We start from the raw sequence: 22,509 nt of genomic DNA on the forward strand, positions 1-22,509 counted from the left end.
AAATCCCGAGAGGAGAATAAGGAGAAGGGGTAATGGCATGACCATCTCCCTCCCCGAGTTGATTTTTCACTTTTTCTCTCTGGTGAGCGCATGTACCCTGTAACAAAAACCTTATTAAGATGGCAAAATAATAAATAAATAAGAGGGGCCAAATGGTGGTACAGCAGTAAACTCACATGGAAAAGTTACTGGTTTACATCCAGAGACAACCCTTTGTACACTGGGCATGAGAATGTTTGCTATCTGGGTAGCAAGAAGCTGGGTATGATCCTCTGTCAAAACCCTGAAAGGAGCATGGTATTTCTGTCTCTCATACTCATGTAATAAATAATTTTTTTTTTAATTCAGAGAATTTTAACTGAAAAGGTAAATTTAGAGTGACATCTGTATCTTTAAAGTAGCTGCACTTAGACAAATGACTGATATGTTGAGAGATGTCTGGGAAGATAGGTAAGAAAAGCAAGTGCTCTAGGAATAGTGGTTCTAAGCAATCTTTTGGTTTCACGAACACTTAAAACGTTAACATTCAAGGTCAAAACACTATCTGGTTTGGAGGAAAATACTTGAAATTCTTTCATGGTTCCAAACACATGCTTATTATTACCTCGGATTTCAATATCAAGTTAGGTTAAAGCAAAACACAGACATAGTATGGGGAAATTTTCTTCATTTTTAATTTACAGCAGAAAGAATATAAAGCATTCAGAAAACATTTTCCATATTTTAAGGGCAATTCAAAACATTTTGCATGGTTTCCAGCAGCTGAGTTCTTCAACAGATCCATTGATTCAATGATGCTTTACATGCACAATTACAAAAATAAAACTTACAAAAAAGAAGACATCTAGACTAGTTTTACATGCAAGTCTCAGGGACCCCCCGTTGGGCGCCAACTACTGTGTGGAACTGCCATAAGCGACCGTGCAGCCAGAGAGGGGTTCGTGTTATTGTCTTTATTTCGTTCACACAGTACAGCTGATTTCGAATGGGTAACAAGAATAGCAATTAAATCTTCAGGAGACAGAATAAGATTAGCTATTAATTTTATAATGAAATCCTACTCCTGGCACTTGGGAATTCAGATTATCCAAGAAAGCTGCGCTTACCTATCATCTTATATTTGAAATTAAGATTCACAACCAAGAAAAAGCGGTCAGAAATGTTTCATTTCAGTGGAAGTGCATTTGTACCTCACCTAGGATTCACAGTTGTACTGGTAGGTTACGCAGGTAGGTTCTGAACCTACCTCCCATCCCCTCCATAAGAACCCTCCTAATTCTATGTCTCTATCTTCTGAAATTTTCTAACTTATTCGGCTAATAATGTAACATGTGAAACATTTAAAAAAATAAATGTGAGGGTTAAAGCAAATCCACTGAGGTCACTACTCTGGTCAAAAGGTCAGTTATTTGTACCATAGTAGATGGAATAAGCATCCCAATCCAGTATTAACCTAAGATATTCTGAAAGAGCTGGTTCTCACGTTCTATCCCCATTTGTGAATGCAACTACGTGTTCGAAATTACTCAGTGTCCTCCTATAGGTCAAACCGTGTAAAATAATCGGCATTGGGGGGACTGCAACAGCTGCAACATAACCCACACATTTAAAAACAAAATTGAGTCAGGTCAGTTTACAAATGTACAGGTGGCTACTAGTTGTGGGGCCGTCACTGTTGTCAAAGCTGATCACAAGCAGAAAGACATATACTGTACAGTAATTCGAGGTTGGCAGTGAAAGGAAGGAATTAAAAAACAAGTACAATTATAGAAAAGGCACCAAGAGCACTGACCCCAGTTTTTACCACAATCTTTTTGTTATCTACCTTCCTTCTAAAGACACCAGTTTAAAAGCTTATTTGTGAATATTTTTAGGCTTCACAACAAGCCTTGAGTTTTAACTCACAGTTGGCAGCCAGGACCAAGGAAAAACACCCCAGTTTTACAACCAACTGTTCCTCAAACTTAACCTGGGAATTTTAAACTGGCATCAGCAAATGCAAACTTTATTCTCTCAATTTAACATTAGTAATTTAATTTTTAAAAGCATCAGATTTCTTTGGCTCCTCATTATGTGGAAATAGTAATAAACCATGACATCCCTACAAGACCAGTCTGTATCTTTTCCATTTTTAGTTTTTTCTGTGTGCAATTTTTATTACATTTTCTGATTTCCAGCAGGAGATATGAAAACGTGACATTTTTTCTACTTTTCATACTATTGTTTTTTGTCAGGTTTTGATCATTCTAAGTGTTCTTTGTTGGAGTGAGTGGATGGTGTTAAGCTATATACGGATTCATCTTATGATTATCTGTTTTGCAAAAGTAACTTAATTTTCTTAAGCAATATCAGCATTCACATTACTTGGCACCATTGGCAAAAAAATTTTAAATAAAATAAAATAAACTCCTGGTAGCCAAAATTAAATGTAAACATATCCTTTTTTTTTTTTTTAAGTAATGTTACTCTGCCTTTTTTCCTAAGTCTAAATACAGTAGCTCTTTTTTTTTTTTGCAGTTTAGTCATGCTTTAGCAAAATGTTCTTCTAAAGAACATTTAAAATAAAGTACTCTTATAGTGAAATAAAGTTTTTTTTGTTTCATTTTACAGACCATAGCCACTAATGCTTTGCTTTTGTTCATTTCTTTTTTCTTGATTTCATGCACATATCTCTTTGTTTTAATATATACAATATATACAAACAATACATCCACATTTTTCTCGCTCATTCAGACAAAACTATACAAATAATTTTATCTTGCCATGTTATTGACCTTTGTGAATAAAATATTTAGCAATTAATATAATCCCTTTCAAATATTTTCTCACTTTTCATTTCTACCTTCTATATATACACAGAAACTGCTCAGTTTGGATGAAATATAGCCAAAAACATGGAATTTACTGGCCAGAACGCAGCACCACACTGATCATTTAGGTGGCAAATGTCCAGGCAAGGTATATGAATCCTTAGAATGACTACAGTTTCCAAGGTTACTAAAAAAGGCTACATGCTTTACCAATTCTTAAGTAATTCTCATTGCACGTGAAAGTAAGGCAAAGAAATTAAAGTGCTGAACATGAGAAAAGGGATAAGATGACTACTATATTCGCAGGTTCTCGGGAGGTGGTGGGGACAAGAAAATAAACGGAAAACTCTGGAAGCTGTTTCTCATTATTTCCCATGCATTACCCGTTTACCACACACCCGCCCCTCTGCAAATTTCCACATGACATTAAAAACCTGCAGATTTTAAAAGTTGCATTAAGTGTGCTGTATAGATTAAAAACAAACAAACAAACCGAAAAACAAAAACAAAAAAACAGAAACAGTGAAGGAAATGAGAACACACGGACCCAATAAAGATTTGTATGATCTAAGCCCTCCACTGAGAATCAATCCCAAAGATTCAGCTTCTTGGAAATAACCGACAGGTGCAGGAACAGCATTCTTTGTTGTTGTTGTTGTTGTTGTTGTTGCTAGTGTATCCCCACCTTTTCTTATCTATATTTTTGGTATAAATATTTGTACAGTTCCACACGATGTTTGAATACAGCCCTATATGAGAAGGAAAATGGCTTCTTCCTAAGAGGAAGCCTCATTCAGTTCCTCCTGGTGTCTTGTTTTCCCATGATCCAACAGAAGATTGAGTTCCAAGATGTCTTGCTGATCAAATTAAAAGTTGTCCATGAAAGTGCAAATGCAATGACCAAAACATTCCTGTTAAAATCCTGCAGCCGATCTCCCCAAAACTGCAGAGGGATTGTGTGTGTGTGTGTGTGTGTGTGTGTGTGTGTGTGTGTATGTGCGCGCGCGCGTGTTGTTGCATGTCTCTGCTAAAAACAGAAATGAAAACAGTCTGAAAAGCAATGTCACATTGCTAAGGGATGCTGCTGTATGTCTTCAAGTTCCTTGGCCTTTTTCAATTCTTTCACTCTGGAAGAGAAACAAAACAAACACCGGGCGATAACTACATAGTGAAACTGTGACTCAATAGAGGAAAGGGGGTATCATCATTCCCTCTGAAATGACCAGCCAAAACAAAAACCCCTTTGAGGATCAATGGCAAAACAAAGTCCTGTGAAACTGTCGGGGAAAATATTCAAAGAAGAAGATATGATTCTTCTTAAGATCATCTTTTAAAAAATATATATAAATCTAAAATTTTGCTCTACATCAATGCAAAATTGAAGTCTACTTAATTAAGTGTAACAATAACATGCTCATCTTAGAAAAAATTATTCAAAAAACTTTCTTTTAGCTAGGTGGACCAGCATTAATGTCCTATATTTTCATGTAATGTAAATTAGGGAAACTGTACACACATTTATTTAGCTTCTAATATACCTAGAGACTGAACTATGGCATTGTTCACAGTAGACTGCCAGCTATCCTGAACCTGATCCAACATCTGTATAACCCTACTATTCGCTCATGTACTGTGGAGTCTCTGATTTCATCATTTCTTCCTTTCTTTCCATCCACCATATTCAGGCCCTTTCTCCTCAATGCTATCACATGGATGGCAGTGGGAGGAGCAATACTGACAAGATACTTTGTTCTAATTTATCAAACATACTACAGTAAATGAATTAAAATGAAATTGTTACATACTGCCTCATGGAAAGTCTGTATCAGCAAACTGTTTATTAATGATAACCTCTGATCTGTATTTTTTAATATAGCATTTTCCTTTAGTGTTTTGACTACGGTCACCAGATAGAGATGGGGTACCAGGGAAGCGGTTGTAAGCTGTAAGGATATTTCTCTATTCTATACAAATAATTATAAGCGTGCCTTAATAGCAAAATGATCAAATGCAAGTTAGTGCATGCTGTGTAAGTCATAGTTTATAGTACTGCATACCAGATGATAATATTGTTTCCCACAAATGGGTATGAGAGGATGATTTTAGCCAAACAGCAGCAGCAGTTTCTCAGGACACCTATGCTCTACATCAAAAGCATGACAACCAAAAAAGTCTGATCTGGGCCTACACAGAAGCAATTTCAAATACAGTTTTCTGATCTTCTAAGAGCAAGGTCTCTTCTATTAAGTTATACCAGTAAATTAAAATTGTATTTAATTTTTTTTTTTTTTTTTTTTTTTTTTTTTAGTTTTTGCTATAAGGGTGCATGTGCTTACAAGAGAGAGTGAAAGAGAGAGGAAAGTGAGAAATCACCCCCTAGGGGAGATGGCCACACCATAATCTCATCTCATCCATCCTCCTCCTGTGATTTTGGGGACACACGCATACATGCCTGGTGTGGTTTTTCAAGCCACTGAGTCTAGGACTCAAACCATGCAGTCAGCCATGTAGGATCTAATGCCTTAATCTCAACTCCACCTCTTGACCCTAAAATTCTAATTGAAAATAAATGCTATTTATTTTCTAACACTTGGGCAGGAAGAAAATGTTCTGAAAAAACTAGTAATACATTATTGCTCCATTATGAAGGTTGCGAGTCAATGGGGTGGTACATACACTATAATAGCAATTTAAGAAAACAGTGTATTTACCACCTCCAAGCAGAATCATCTCTGAGTATTCTGAAAAGTTGACATGATCTCTTCAAAGAGAAGAAGCTCTCTTTCAGAAGAAAATTTTATTATTTCATTACCACTAACACTAAGATGATTATAATATTCAACGATTGTTTTATGTCTGATTTATTTACTACATACACCAAGCCCAATTTGATCCTAGGGTGAAATTTACCAATAACAATGACAAAACGGTCTATCTCCCAAACTGCCGAATTATTTTTTTAACAGCTATACTTAGAACACTCTGCTCTGTCCACAACTAGATCCAGCTATTATTTAAATTTTAACACTCCATATACCATGGATAACTAAATTTTAGAATAATCTGCATCACAGTATGGAACTGTGTATCATCTTAGATTCCTAATGTTGGACATGCATACTTGATAAATAAATGACTTTTTAAAAATTGAAACATGCTATAATCTGTGTTCAATTTTTAAACATGCAAATCTATACTAACATCCCTTTGGCTGGGACAATGCAAGGCATGCATTGATGCCGACTTGACTTTAGACATGCAACATCTGTACCTGTGCAGACCTGTTTGCTGAATTATCATAAAATGTGCATGCTACTTCAAATACTTCATTTTAATTTCTGCACTAGCACAGAAATCATTCACAAATAGGCAACAGTGACTATCATTGATGAGTTTTCTAGAATTTGAAGAATTCTGAACTCAAAATCTAATAGCATAAGCACAAAGATATCCATTCACAATTTTTCTTGAGTGAATAGGAATGCTTTAAAAGTAAGTTCATCTCTAAGATGAAATAAAAGGGAGAGCAAATTAGAAACCAGAACTGTTTTATGCAGCTTCCTATCAAAGAATCTATTATCAGATGGTCAGGGTAGGTGTAACCTAAAACATTTTTCTTTTCATTAAAATGGTCACGTTTGTTTTTGTGGGTTCCCTGCTCAGTTTTGGAACTAGTTAGAAAGTCAGCTAAGGTTTCATAAGGTTTTTAAATTACCATGAACTACTCTGCTCTGAATAGCGATGGCCTCAAAGACCACTCAGTTAAGTCCAAGTCCACACAGACAATGTCTGCATAGGAAAAAGGAGAACATGCCAACTTAAAGACATATTTCCTAGACTTTTGTAACTCTCGAGTTCTTAGTTTCATGATAAAGATACCCTAGTATACTAGCATTTTAAATGACATCAAAATGACTTAAATGGCATGAATTCTAATAACAAGGTTATGGGAGGCATTAAGGAAAAAGGAAGAAAGGGGAGGAAGGAAGAGAATACTTATTACATTCCAATAGCTATTCAGGTTACTTAACATTCGTCATCTTATACAGTCTTCATAATTTTGTTATTACCTCCAGCTGTAAAGGCTGAACCAGGAACTATAGAAATGAAGCCATCTGCCCCAAATCAGAGTTAATAAACAGCAGAGCAGGGATTTGAACCCATGTTTGTTTAACTTCAAAACCTATAGTTTCAACATTCCACTTTACTGCCTCTAATACCTCATAATATCAAGAAAGTTGTGAAAAATCAATCCTTAGTTTATTGGGTTTTCCGAAAGACTTTATTAAACACATGCATTTGGAAAATTTTCATGGTATGAAATGAAATTGACAAAAGTTACATTTTTTCAATTGTAAAACATCATACTTTCTATAAGATACTATGTTGATTAAAATGTTTTGGGGAAAGAAGATGTCCACATAAAGTGTATTTATTATTTTACAACACAGTTAGATTAGAATCCTGAAACATTTGAAAAGAATGTATCTAAGAATCAAAGAAGATTCTCGGTCTTATTCTCTAATTTATTATTTATAGACCATGTTGGTATTAACTTACCTCTGAAATTTTACATAAAATTGAGAAACTTTTCAATCTGTCCTACTAAAATAATAAGTGAAATTTTATGGTACTTGAAGGTAATGAGGGTGAGATAAGGGTGCTTAATTTTTGTTTTGTTTTAAATCAAATGTTTGTGGATAAAATGAATCTTATAATGCTTTCAAAAGAACAGAAAACAATTATATGACTGAGGTTATTTAGAACAACATGTGTTATACTAGAATTTTTCACAAATTCTAGTAAATATGTTTCAAGTTAAGAGTGTTGCAAATAGTTAAAGAAATTTGTTGTTGCCTTATTATCAGTCAAGAACATGAATAATCACTAAGAGGACTATATTAACTAAAACTAAATCTTTATCAAGAAGGATACACAATAAAAGTTTAGCTTGCTTATTTGTATTTATAAAAATTGCTACATAAGTATGTGCTTCTTTTGTAATAATAATCTTTCCTGTTTGTCTTTATTTAAAAGAAAAAGTTTATAAGATGTTTTTCTATCCATCTGTCATTATTACATCTTATAAACATTGTACTTACATGACAAAAACAACTGAAAAATTCAGTGGGGGAAAAAATCCATGTTTATAGACCAAAATCAACTGACTGAACTGGTTTCATTGATAATACTTGTGTTGCAAGTCTATTTTTCAGTGTACAAACTTAGTAAATAGAGAGTAGGATTTTGAAAATGGAATTATACTTGAAAATCCAATACTTATGGTCACCACATTTACAAAACTTATAACAGTGGTAACTCAATAAATTTTTGTTGAGTTATGTTATAGAAACTCGGCTAAGTGTTTCTGAGGTTTTTGTTTCTTTGTTTTAGGTTTTTGTATAGGGCAATGTGCACTTGCTGGGAAGAGACAGAGAAAGGGAAAGTGAGATCACATCACAATCCCTTCTCCTCCATTCTCCTTTTGGATTTTGGGCACACACACACACACAGTTGCTCAGCATGAGTTTCAAGCCGCCAGGACCAGGACTCGAACTGTAGTTGACCACATGGGAGTCCAGTGCCTTAAGCATCATGCCACCTGTTGGCCCAGGGTTTCTGAGTTTTTGATTCTTAAGGAATTACAACTGTTATACTCACTCAGCACTTAAGAAAAAAAAAGGAAACCTGAATCTAAAATTGTCCACATTATCTTTAATAAAAAAAAGTCCTATAATTGCACTTACTTCTGAATTCCATTATTACACAGAAGAAAGGCAAAACAATCTTCCCTGAGATCATAGAGACAATTAATACAAGATAAAAAAAATTTTAAAAATAAAAAACCTTCTACAGGTACGAGACTATTGCTTCCCTAAGAAGAGCTTTCTGGAACACATTTATGAAGCTCATATTCACACCCTGGAAGTAGTACTCCTACCACTAGTTCGGCTTGGCATTTCAGTTAATTATGACTGCAAGACTTGGACCTGTGACCATTCAACTGTAAAAGACACTCCCAGGATTTCCCCCAATTATTCTAGGCTGAAAATATTTACCACTCTGGGATACTGTTGCAGTCTCAACCCAAAAAGGAAAAAAAAAAAAAAAAAGTTGCATCATAATGTACTGAAGTGATGTAGTAAGCAACAGCACTGAAAGCCAGCAAAAGCCCACAAGGTTTATCTCCATTAGACGTCCAATGATAATTTATGAGTTAATGAAGTAGGCCTGCTTCAGGAAGTGGTAGCAAACAATGGCTCCATGAGTAAAGCAGAAGGCAAAAGCTGCTTCATTACATCTACTTGGTAATGCTCAGCCAGAGAAATGTTTCATGAATCAGTGGATTTCAGCAAGTCTATTCTCGCAATGCTGGACGTCAAAAATATACAGGGCAGCCAGACGTGGCTTTCTGATTAGTTACCTGTTGCTCTGAGAGCTGCAATAGCGTGTGGGAAATTTAGGAAAAGAGAGGTCTTGCCATTTTCCAGAAATCTCATTTGGATCGCAAAACAAAAAAGACAGAGAGGCCCAATAAGAATGACACAGAGCATGTTGTCTGCAATTTAACACACACCACTGTGTTCCAAAAATATTCATGTCCTAAAAGAGGCAAGTGAGACAAAATTACTTCGGAGATTTAAAACACATCCACGGTGACGCACCCCACATTCATCTCTTACTCATTGAATATGCTGGGCCACTGGGAAACTATACCTCACATCAAATTTACCTCAAGGAGCACATTTGTTGACCCTAGAGCACAGTTTACTTTCCTCAAACAGTATACTTTCAGGCATCCTAGGAGAAACACAGGGATTTGTGCCTTGGATGAAAGTGTTTATATAACAAAGCAAAAAGGGTAAGCATAACTTCTCGGACTCTGTCACAACCTGCTGAAGGTATTTCACTGGGCTGTTCTCTTAAAGCATATGGTAAAGCTGCTTCGCGGAAATCACTACTTACCAAAACGACTGGCAGCTTCAGGCAAAATTAAGTGTTTAGAAACTCAGTGCTCAAATACAGACAAAATCTGTTGTTTAAAAAACTATGACCAAAATGTGTTATTTGTTCTTCCTCCATTTAAGGTTCGTTTATTCCAGTAGGATAGCCACACCCACCTTTACTGAACACAGTTAACTAGGCCCACATTTATAAGAAATAGATGATTTAAAATACCAAATCCTTACTCCTTATAATACCTTTAATAACTATTACAGTTTAGAAGACTCTCTCATAGAAACTTCACCTTATAAAGGGACAGGAGGAATTTGTCTAGGAATTGCTTTCCAGAGAGCAGGTTCTCTCATCCAAGAAAAGAGAAATGTCTTAAAAAGAGAAGTGGAAAACCATTTTCTATCTAGAAAAATAGGCATGTTTTCAGACCAAGTAAGTCTCAATACCTTAATGATAAGTCTGTTAGTAATCTGATTATTGCTATTTCCTTTCTATGTGAGCTACTTTGTCTTTTCTGCTATGAAATCGAATAACATCTTTTTAGATATACTCGAAATTCTATTGGGAAATAGTATTTTTGATACATAAACCTAAAGAGTCTTAAGGGCTAAATTAAGAAAAATAATAAAAACTGTTGATTTAAACAGCTCTTGTAATGTAAGGAAAGCACTCTCCTAAATATAGTTATTATGTCTGAGGAAAAAAAAAAAAAAAAACAAGCCCTATGACAGTATCAAGAATTTGGTAACTTCAATTTATCGGATAAGTGAGAGCTAAGCCTGAAGAGAAGTCGGGATAAAAATGAACTGCAGTCAGTGAAAGATGTTTAGTGTTTTTTCTTTGCCTTCCTCAAAGAATTTCAGGGAACAAACAGTATATTTCTGATTGCTGTGCTGCTGGAATCAGCTGACTGCATTTTGGAAATTCTTCTTTTTTTTTTTTTGGAGAGGTTTTTGCTATAGGGCGCGTACGCTCACCAGAAAGACAGAGAGAGACAGAGAGACAGAAAGCGAGAAATCACCCCCCAGGGGGGATGGCCAGACCGCAATCCCTTCTCCTCCATTCTCCTCTCGGGATTTTGGGCACACACGCACACACACCCAGCGTGAGTTAAGCCACCGGGTCTGGGACGCAAACTGCAGTCGGCTACATGGGAGTTCAGCGACATAGCTATTACGCCAACTGCTGGTCCCACATCTTGGAAATTCTGACAAATGACAGAGCCTCTTTAGCTAGCCTTCTGCTTTATTAACTTAAGGGTATGGGTCAGTAACTATGTTTTACAAATATTGTACCATAAATTTAATTCTTTAAATATTCAAAGATCATTTTTTGATGTATAAACCTTAAATGTCTTAATAATGGTATACTTTAAAAGTTAACAAACTAAGTGTACTATTGTCTCTCCTCCCCCACCCCCAGGGTCACCCTATGTGTGTCATGATCCTTCTGCCTCAGCCTCCTAGCTGGAACCAAAGGCATGCCCACCACACCTGGTTCTTTAAGACAGAGTCTCACTATGCCACCCAGGCCAGCCTTGAGCTGGTGTTCTTGATGCCTCAGCCTCCCTTAGTCACTGGGATGATAGGTGTACAACAGCGCATCTGACTGTTAGGTTGAACCGGGAATTGAACAAGGGCTTCCCATGTGGTCCCAGCATGCAGAACACAGCATCTTAGCAGCGTGCACCAACACAGCTGGGCTAAGTAAATTATCTTCTTTGGCATAACTTACAGAAATACAAATCTTCCTCAGAGACTGCCATCTCCCAAGAGTAATTTCACCTTGGGGATTGTTAGAGGGAATGCTATTATGACTCCTCTGATGGAAGAGAGAGGCAGGGGAGATCATTTTGGTAATTACACAAAGTTATATGCACACTACCCCTTAATTCATAGATAAATATTACCATGCTAGGACAAACCTGAAAACTTCTTAGCGCCTATCTGTCAAAACACCTAAAGGCTGTGTGAGGCATAAGGGATGTAATGAAATTCCGACTTTCCATGCATGAGGAGGAGTTTAAGGAGTTCACAAAAGAATGCAGCAGGCACTAAAGAAATTATAGGGACTCTGGTTGGCACTGAAAAGCACCTTTAGAAAATGTTCTCTTAAAAATGATCATTAACATACCAGAAACTAACAAGCTTCAAAAGTGCATAAGCAACCACTCCTAAGAAAATGCTGGTTCCTTGCAGCAGGCTATATTAATTGCATATAACATGCAAGATACTATGACTTTGGTTAAGTGGACTACTAGGGCATGCATTTGTTCTCTTAGAGGTTTTTCTTTTGCTGGTCTTTTTTGTTTGTTTTGTTTTTCAATGAAAGGAAAGATTAGCTGTGTATATACAGGGTAAGAGGACATAGAGAGGAATGGAGATTTTTATTCTTTTTCACTTATATTTCAAACACAGACATATCTGGGCTCATTTTACCACATGGCACCTGAGATATTTCAATTATGAACAACTGTCTAACTCCAAAGAGGATAAAGTAGTTCAATTTGCAAACAAGAGTAACTGTGGGGGTTTTTGTTTGTTTTTAGCAAAACAAATTTCTCCTTCAGTGACTATTCATAATTTTAAATAGATGAGATTCTAAAAGCTTTTTATAGGGATAAGGGATGAGGTCATTATTTAGGAAGAGCCATAGAAACTCAATTCTCCTATAATTAAGTTGTCAAGCTATGGCCTGTGGGTCAAATTCAGTTCAATACTTACTTAGTATTACCTCTATAAATAATGTTTAATAGGATATGGCCACAGCCATTCTTTATATATTGCTTATGGCTGCTCTCATGCTGCGATAGGAGAACTGAATAGCTGGGACAGGATGCATGGCTCACAAATCCTCAAGTATTTACTATCTGGCCTTTGTAGAAAAAGTTTGCCAACCTTTGGCTTAAAATACAGTGAATGAATATAAGCATCGACACAAATCTAGTCAGGAAATAATACCCCAGAAATGTTAGAAGCTTTAAAATCTTTTGACTTATATTCTCAGAAATCTTAAAAATGACGAAATAAAGTATCAGCTAATGTTAAGAAAAAGGGTCATGGAATACAACTGAGTTGATAGAGATAACTTCTATGTTATTTATTTATTTATTTATTTATTTATTTATTTATTTATTGTGATAGGGCATGTGTGCTTGCCAGAAAGAGAGAGACAGAGACAGAGAGACAGAAAGCGAGAACTCATCCTCCAGGGGGGATGGCCACGCTGCAATCCCTTCTCCTCCATTCTCCTCTCGGGATTTTGGACACATGCACACACGCGCCCGGTGTGAGATAAAGCCATCGGGTCCGGGACCCGAAGCATGATGGGCTACATGGGAGTCCAGCGACATAGCCATTATACCAACTGCTGGTCTTTCTATGTTATATTTTAAACTCATCTTTTCTTAAGACTATTTAAAAAGTTGTGAAATTAATAAAAATTCAAGTCTGATTTTTAGGAGTTCTATGACTGACTTTTAAACAGTTTTCTGACACCAACTTTTTTATTACAACTGAAGACTTTTTATGGTTGTATCTGTCAGAGACTTCTACCTCCTCTTGTGCATGCTTATAAATCAGCATCGCATTCCAAAACTCTCAGGAACACGTATTCATTATCATTTCTTTAAAGTAAACAAATGTACTAGAAACCACTCTCAACTGCAATACGGAACACAGATTTCAGATACTTCAGACTACATTCTCTGTACTCAGCACTGCCATTAAACGCTCCAAATCCTCTTCACGCACTCTTTTATAATAAATGTTCTGGGTCAGTTCTGAGAGGGCAGCTTTGTGTACTCACCTCACAGTACCAAGGAAAACCAGATTCAGAAAACGCAACTACAGGAATAAGGCAATAGGGAAATAGTAACTCTAAACCAGAACTAGGTCAGTTTTTTGTTTGTTTGCTTATATTTTTAAAAGAAAGCCTAATACAGACTAGTAAGCCCTTTTGCTTTAGAAATTTCGACAAAGTAATTGAGGAAAGTTCATGTGGCAAATTGTTTAAATCACCAAAAAAACCCCTGCTTCATATTCCCTCATCATGTAGCCTTATTTAGATTTAAATCTGTTCCACCAGCCATTTACAAACATTTTTTTATACTGAAGGCTTTTTCCACCAAGTTCTAAGCATGCCCTGCAGTGGTTTCAGAAGGTCCCTCCCTTTTACTTACTCATGCAATTGTACATCTATTGTATGTGATTGTTCTCCTGTTACATAAAATAGCAGTGTTAGTAATAGGGTTAGTTTTTATTTTATTTTATTTCATTCAAAATGGATGTGAAACTTACTGGCATACCTAGGCTGCAGCCCCATGCAAGCAAGCAAAAAGCAAAATATTGAAAATGGAAGATAAAGATAAACTGGCTAGCAGGCAGCTAAACTCACCCTTTTGTACAGCCTATGGTCCACCAGGGGGCTTTAGACAGTAAAACAACACCAAAGAGCTATTAGCATGTGAGGGTCACAACAGAAATCTTACAAATAGCTTTAATTCAACAAAAAAAGAAGAGTATAAAGTGGTTTCTTTTTTGGAAAGAAAGAAAAGAGTGATGGTGGGGTACGTGAAATGAGCAGGTAGAAAATTCACCAATTTATTCTTTTTTGTTTTGTTAAGTCTTAAAAATGTTGGGATCAGATGACTTAGAGATGGGACATTTCTTACTGATTCCTGAAGCCACTACCTACCTACCTTCTTGAGGGGGTGTCATACGAGGTTTCCTATTTTAAAAGATGTTAGTGCTTCTCAGGGATAGTAAACATGACAGTTTCTCTTAAAGTAATATTAAATAGCACAGAAAAGAAACAGGGTCACACATATTCTAGGGAAAATATGAGTTTAAAATAAATGTTGAGGATAGATTTATTTTCAGGATTTCTTCAAGATCCTTAATTGAATATAAAGAAATGAGAGTTAAACATTGATCTTAAGGAGTTGGTGTACAAAAGTTGTTGAAGTTTGCCAGCCTATTCTTCTAACAAATGAATTATGAAATGTTAAGTAAATAACCAATAAGGATCTTTATTTCATTCCAAATAATAAACAGAAATTCAGAGTCTCTCTATAATCTGATGTTCTCTTCCTAATGTGCCTTCCTGTTAGGCTTCTCATGAGATTATTTCTTGTTAAAATATTAAACCTAAGAAAGGTAAAAAAATCTTCATGATATACTTTTCTACCAGTTTGTAAAAGAAGAACTCTAAAAACAAGAGTGAAAGGTTTTCTTTGCCCAGCCTATTTGGGAATTTCATGAATTTATGTTTTGTTTAAATATCTTCCTCTTCAACCCACTCAATATCATGCAGGGCACAGCTTTGACCAAACCAAACAAAACAAAATGAAACAAAAAAAAAAAGGAAAATGAGTATAGGAGTCAATGTAATTTAGCTCATAATTACCAAGATTGGATTACCTATACATATATTAAGTTTGAAGATAACTCTAGAAAAAATGAGGGAGAAAAGTATAGCATAATTTAACTTGTGACCATTTGGTTTGTTCGAAATGACATAAAAAAAGAGCAATGTTAAGGTAATTTTCTTGAAAATAAAATCTGTGTGGGAGGCATTATTATTAACAGCAGTGTCAGAAAATAAGTGTTCATGTCATTCTCCTCAAAGTGATCGCAGTCCATCGTTTTCAGGGTTGGATTGTCTTCCTGGGTTTTTCATTTTGCAGGTGTTAAGAGGAACAGGGAAGAAAGGACCATGAACACATGAGAAAATAGAAGGAAAGGGGTCTAGGGAGTCAATGACACTTTCACCAAATGATGAAAACTGGCTACTCTATTTGGTCACAAGAACTCTAATGCTAATCCGAAGGTATATAGGATAATAAAGAAGAGAGACTGATTTAGGGAAGGCTTCCAGAGTTAATTCCGTTATGTGACAGCCATACCCTACATTTTGATATGCATCTCCTAAGACGGCTTCATAGTTCAGAGTATGAAGAGTGGTAGCCTACTTGTTAACAACCATGGGGAAAACACATGACAAGTTCTTAATGGTTATTAATGTAGTGGCTATGCATGTCCTCTTTTATGGTTACAAAGGAATTCTTTTGTAAATGACAAGTAACCAGTGAGCCCTATTAAGTCTCAAAGTTTTAGGAAAAGATAGTTTGAGAAATAAGAACAACTTAAAATGAAACCTCTGAGGAATCAAATCGAATATGAATCCTTGGGCTTTTGGTACACTTCAATAGGAAGAGAAAATAAGACATTAAAGAGCCTGCTTTACAGTTTGGTACTATCAACTGCTCAGCTCCTGATGCACAGAGAAACAACAAACCCACACTGAAGGTCGTTTAAACACAGCTCAGACAGCCCGGTACAGATGTCAGACGGGAATACTAACCCAAAGAAAACCAAACACTGTCACCAGCCCCTAAAATCTAAGTAAAGAACCTAGTCTTCATCATGGAAGCTCAAATTGGAGGAAACAAAGAAACTCCTCTAGCTTGGCTCCATGAGAAGTTGTTTAAATATCTTCCTCTTCTAACCCACTCAATGTCAATGCGGGGCATGGCTAAGCCCATCTCATTCTAATTGAAAATGTGCCTCTACTCCCAGAAGCCTTTCTTGTCCTGCACACTTTCATTCCAGTCCTCTCTCCTGTTCGTTCTCACAGATGAGCTTCGACGATGTAATAGAACATGGTATCTACTACATATCCAGCAGAGGGCACTAGCTATTTACTGGAAATTCTAACTGAGAAAACTTGATGGAATGAATGGTTTTATTTTCTGTTGGCCTAATAAGCGTGTGGAGTAGAAAACATACTGCAGGATGGGGATAAATAAATAAAGATGTAATAGGCTAGCGAGAACACCGAAATGAAAAAGTAGTCCAGCTAAGTTGTTCTCATACCCAACTCCAAACGAACACTGGCGTGTATCTCCATTGCTCGACATCTGCATGTGCGATGATTACCAGAGTTCTGATGACAGCACTTAGTCCCTAGTTAGAGAGCTCTACTGTCCTGTTGTAATTTGGCACATTTACCCTGATTGTTAACAGGGGGATTAGTTTTACATAGGGTGGTTAAGGAGGTGAGGGCTGTTTTATTATCTTTGATGAGTAAGATGCATAGATGAAGATTAACGTACCTGTGACGACAGCGGCGTAGAAACCTCATTATTTTTCGAGCAGCTTGGTCCTGTTTTTTGGTTAGCAAACTGCTCCTGAAAAAGTCAGAATATTACGGTCACAAGGATGCTGTAAGGCTAATATGCAAAAGTTGAAAACTGGTGTCGGAGGACTTCCGAGTAAACAATTCCTGTGGCAGCTCTAATCGCATGAGCGTATGCTGCTTTATAGTATTGAGTGTGGGCACTGCTGAAGAGAAAGGAGGGGGTGTGTCAGCACATTCACCTGCTTTAAGGCATGCAATAAAGACTGAAAATAAGGTGCCCCTTATATGATCTTTTATGACTGTTTATAAGTTCATTATGTCAAAAAGGTCACTCTGTTATTAGACAGGCTTTCTAGTTTAGAAGTTGATTTACCTGTTTTGATAGTCTCTTTAGGCTATAATTTTCTTTTCTTTCTTTCTTTTTTTTTTTCCTTTAAGGTTTTTGCCAGAGGGTACATGCGCTTGCCAGAGAGACAGAGACAGTGAGAGGAGAAGTGAGAAATCATCTCCTGAGAGGGATAGCCACCCTGCAACTCCTGCTCCTCGACTCTCCTGGGATTTTGGACACATATGCACGTGTGCCTGGGATGATTCTTTAAGCCAGCAGGCCTGGGACTCCAACCGCAGTTGGCAAAGTGGGAGTCCAGTGCCTTTACCATCACGCCACCTGCTGGCCCCTGGGCTATTATTTTCTAAGTTTTTGTCAATGTAATCTACTTTGCTAAAAGTTTTTTTCTTTAAATAATTATTTAACTTAATTTTATTTACTACATATATATTTTTTTTGGGGGGGGAGGTTTTTGCTATAGGACGCAAGTGCTTACCAGAGAGACAGAAAGAAAGAAAGCGAGAAATCGCCCCCCCAGGGGTGATGGTCATGCTGCAATCCCTTTTCCCCCATTCTCCTCTCAGGATCTTGGGCGGACATACACACATGCCCGACGTGAGTTTAAGTCACTGGGTCCGAGACTTGAACTGTGGTGGACTACATGGGAGTTCAGCGACATAGCCATTACACCAACTGCTGGTCCCCTATTTACTAATATTATTTTAATTGGACCAGAGAGAGAGACAGAGGAAAAGTGAGAAAGCAAGCCACCAGGTCTGGGACTTGAACTGTGGTCTGCCAAGTGGGAGTCCAGTGCCTTAACCATCACGCCACCTGCTGGCCCTGACTTTGTTCAAAGTTTTTTATTACATGGGCCAGCGGGTGGCACAGAGGTTACATCCCTGAACGCCCACATGGCTGACCACAATTCAAGTCCCAGACCAATGGCTTAAAAATCATACTGGACCCATGTGTATGTGCCCAAGTTTCCTGGAGGAGAAGGGATTGTGAAGTGGCCATGCCGCCCGGGGGGCGATTTCTTATTTTCCCTTTCACCATCTCTGTCCCTCTCTCATTTTCTCTCTCTGGCAAGCAAACATGCCCTATGGAAAAAAAAACTCTTAAGAAAAAAAAAAAAAGACAAGACAAAACAAAACAAGTCTATTTACATTTTCTAAAATGAGATAGTTTAAACCAAATGACTCTTCCTAAGTCTGTAGTAACTGCAAGCTCAACTACTATAAAAGAGTAATACCTTTTTGAGTGGAAACTTTGGTTCTGCTAAATTCTGATATAAGCTGAAATTGGGTGACAGTATCCAAATAATTGGGTGGGACACAGAGAGAAGGAGCTACATACTCAGAAAACGATGAACAGCACAGTTAGAGCTATACAAAGTCACAACGCCTAGAATGTTCTGGAAATAAAGTAACTGCAAATACTGTAGGCCTTATGGAGACCTACCTCGTATTGAGGCAAGGCCATCTCTTTCAACCGAGTCAGAGATCTCTTCCCTACAAATCTCAGCCCACCTGAGTTTCTGTTGCACGATGACTGCTGTTCGGCGAGCCTGCCGTCTTCTGCCACACTTCTTATAACTCCGGTAATACTTCTGGATCAGCACAGCAGCACGCCGGCTCTGCTGAAATTTTTTTTGTTCATAGTAACTTCGGAACTTGCTCTGGATGAGAATGGCAGCCTGTGTCATCTTTTTATAAAGTGCATACTGTAGGGGAACAAGAATAAGCACCACAGTAACAACGGGGGCCACAGGAGTCTACGTGCTCTTTGAACATGTCAGGAAGGAAAGGTCATTACTTTTCTTTTCCCTTTTATGATCACAGTCTTTGTTTCTGGTTTACTCAGAAGAAAAGGCAAAAACTAGGAATCTTTTCACCTACCTTTCCAAAATGTAAAATAGTACTTTAAGGGTTGCCTTCAGACCAGCTATCGCTTTAAAGGTGTTCCTCCCCGCCAAGAATATCAAAATATTTTGCCCATCTCAGAAAAAAAATTTTAATAGCAATAAACGCAAACATTTATGAGTCTCCAAACATGTTTAGGAGGTAAGATTTTAAAAGTTTATTTTAAGATTAAAGTTTACTATCCAATTTCGAATCACTTTTAACCTTTTCCATGCCTCCCAATTCTCACCATCTACAAACCTAGCAGTCAGCATCCAGTTGCTAACTATCATTCCATATGACAAGTTTCTGACTGAGTTACAAGGTCCCAAATACAAGGCTTATCATGAAACGCTGACACCTTTAAGTCATCTGAATCAAAGATTAACACTCATAAGACTAACAAAGCGGTGAAACAATGAAATCAGGGCGGTTGTCAGAGCTGGGGACTGCTCAGGAGCAGCTGCTGAGCTGCTGACGTGAGAAATGAAGGCACAGGAAAATGAACGCTTCGAAATATCAGACTTCAGACACTAAAGATACCGAGCTATCCGTGGCTTAAAAATGCTACATCTAAATTTTTTAATAAAACGGGGTATGACCTTGGGGACCAGAAGTCACAACGAAGTCCTTTGCTTACAAGAAGGCCACTTACCATTGTAAGGAAAAATACTCCTCAGAAAAATCCCTGCACGTGCCTAACTCTACGTCTGGATGTATGAAGTGGAATGAAGGAAGGACACTGACTTTTTTCAGTGTCCAAGAAACAGCAGTTATTCAGCAAGAACCGTCGTTAGTCTTATCTGATTTGCTTTACGTATGGTTTGAAAATCTTATCTAAGATGAGAAGACCGTATCCTACAGAGCTTCTTGGTTTTCATCATCTTGGCCTAAATACTGCACAGTGAGGCGCACTGAGAAAAAGGGGTATTTATTTAGAGGCCACTGGGCTCATGACAATTGGCCTGGAAGTACCATCACTAGCCAAAAAAATGTCCAACTACTATTAATGCCCAAACCCGCTCCGACTGAACAAGCATGTGGCTCCGAGGACAGATGCACTGTGGTTAGGTGGCCTGGCAAGGGGAATATGTCTGTTTCATGATCGTGCCATTGTGATGGCCCCTCCTTGTAGCTGGTGATGGGTGTGAAGTTTGTGACTCTGGTGGAATGGTTTGTGAGAGGACTTGGGTGTATCATTACCTTCAAGGCTATCCATGTCAGCTTGGGGGAGAAACAGAAAATACAAGATTAATGTTAGATTGCGGAATATAATAAAATTAAAAACCAGAAGCAGTAAAACTCCCAACCGAAAGGAAAAAAAAAACAAAAAAGAGAGAGCCAACCTTGGCTATATTAATGTCTTCCATCTTCAAAAATATTTGTTTTATAGCTGTCAATATTTCAAAAAATAATGCCTTCCATCTTCCAAAATATTTTTTCTAACTGTCAATATTTCAAAAAACAATGCCTTCCATCTTCCTAGTTGTGGACAGGATTTAAAAAAAAAAAACAAACTCAAATTCTGGGATAAACACCTGTTGCCATCATAGACTTAAAAGCTTGGTCCTGCGTCTCACCTGTGCTAACATGAAATCTGCTCCCCAGACAGAAACTGGGACAGCTCCTGGCAGAGCTGCTGGTACCGTGGTGTCAGCGTTTGCACAATGAACCTTCATTTTCTGGGATCATGAACTCAACTGGCTATTAGCTGAAGACTCCTCACCCCCTCGCCTCACACACACACACCATTCATAAGGCTCAATCCTAGAAATACCTGAAAAAATGGCAACCCATATCAGAAATTAAAGGAAACCCTAACAAGACAGTATAATGCCAAATTTCTACATGACTGTTACGCATCTTAGCATTTAGCATTCCTTAAATGAAAATAAATACTTTAGGTAAAACCTATCTAAAGTACAACCTAATAAAGGTTCTAGAATCTAAACTGAATTTGATCATGTAAACTAGTCAAAATTCAATTACGGACTTTTTTAATTTGCCAGAGGGTGTATGTGATAGCTGGAGAGAGATCCAAAGGGGAGACTGAGAAAGCACCTCCAATGGAGGAACGTCACACTGCAATCCCTTCTCCTCCACTTTCAGGATTTGGGACATGCACACACACACACCCGGTGTGATTTTCAAGCTGCTGGATCTGGGACTTGAATCATGTAGTTGGCCATGTGGGATCCAGCCCTGAGCTACCACATCACTGGCTGGTCTAGGCAATTTTTAATATTTTATAACCACTTTGATGGTAAGAAAAATCTAATATTTACTTAATTTCTCTGAGCTATAACTTTTTTTTTCTTTTTTTTGGAGAGATTTTCGCTACAGGGCGTGTGCACTCGCTAAAAAGAGAGAGACAGAGACAGAAAGCAAGAAATCACCCCCCAGGGGGGATGGCCATGCCACAATCCCTTCTCCTCCATTCTCCTCTCGGGATCTTGGGCATGCACACGCACATGTGCCCAGTGTGAGTTTAAGCCACCGGGTCCAGGACTCGAACCACAGTTGACTACATGGGAGTCCAGCGACATAGCCATTACAGTAACTGCTGGTTCCAAATGGAAATGAAATTTCAAAATATTATAAGGAGTAAAGGAGATGATGTGCCTAGAAGATCAAGGATACACCTGACACTTGACAAATACTAGGTGCCTTCCCATCTGCCGTATCAGTAACACTGTATAAAAGAGAACTTTGACATTCTTCTCACATCGAATAACTAAGTAATACAAAAGCAGTTCAAATGTCCCAAGCTTCTTAAGATTTTTAAAGTCTTGTTATAATTCTTTATTTTAAAATGGATAAAAAGAAGCTAAAAGAAAAATGGCCAAAGATTACGTAAGTTACATAATTCATTATCAAAGATAAGAGTCAGTATTTACCTTCTCCAATCACCTTATCAAACTCTATTTATTATGGAGTTAAAAAAAAACTTTGGAACATGGATCTTCTCTTTAAACACAAATAACTATCTTTGTAATAGATCAGTATCTCAGGTCGGTGATAATAAAAGGTCAAAATTTTAAACACAAGTTCTTTTGTGGCAGAGGGCAGCAGGTAGAAAGGTGGTTAAGGTGCTAGATCCCACTTGGCCAACACTGAGGACTGAGTTCCCATCCAGCAGCTTAAGAAACACACAGGGCTTGTGTGCGTGTGTGCTCAAAAACCTGAGAGGAGAATGGTGGAGAAGGGATGGTGGTGTGGCCATTTCCCCCAGGGGTGATTTCTTACTTTCCCTCTCACTGTCTCTCTGGTGAGCACATGTGCACTATGGCCAAAACATTAAAAAAAAAATGTTTTTTCATGCACAAGTTTAACTGCAGAGAATTTTGTTTTGTTTTCCTCTGGTTTCTAA

General features: G+C 37.5%; 1 protein-coding gene across 2 annotated transcripts in view; it reads right to left on the bottom strand.

Moving 5' to 3' along the window:
• Positions 1-658: 658 nt before the first annotated feature.
• CAMTA1 (calmodulin binding transcription activator 1) overlaps positions 659-22,509 on the bottom strand; it is a 1,029,661-nt gene continuing 1,007,810 nt past the window's right edge. The window contains exons 13-18 of one of the 2 annotated variants that reach the window (XM_027770648.1): positions 20,343-20,363; positions 18,768-18,961; positions 16,882-16,956; positions 14,163-14,193; positions 9,235-9,413; positions 659-3,937 (exon numbers count right to left, since the gene is read on the bottom strand). In XM_027770648.1, coding sequence (XP_027626449.1) covers positions 3,874-3,937; positions 9,235-9,413; positions 14,163-14,193; positions 16,882-16,956; positions 18,768-18,961; positions 20,343-20,363 — 564 coding nt within the window. In that variant the 3' untranslated portion in view covers positions 659-3,873. The remainder of the gene's footprint in view (positions 3,938-9,234; positions 9,414-14,162; positions 14,194-16,881; positions 16,957-18,767; positions 18,962-20,342; positions 20,364-22,509) is intronic. The other variant, XM_027770647.1, reaches the window with a different exon arrangement.

The sequence above is a fragment of the Tupaia chinensis genome, unplaced genomic scaffold (assembly GCF_000334495.1).
Source record: "Tupaia chinensis unplaced genomic scaffold, TupChi_1.0 Scaffold000146_1, whole genome shotgun sequence".
Lineage (NCBI taxonomy): Eukaryota > Metazoa > Chordata > Mammalia > Scandentia > Tupaiidae > Tupaia > Tupaia belangeri.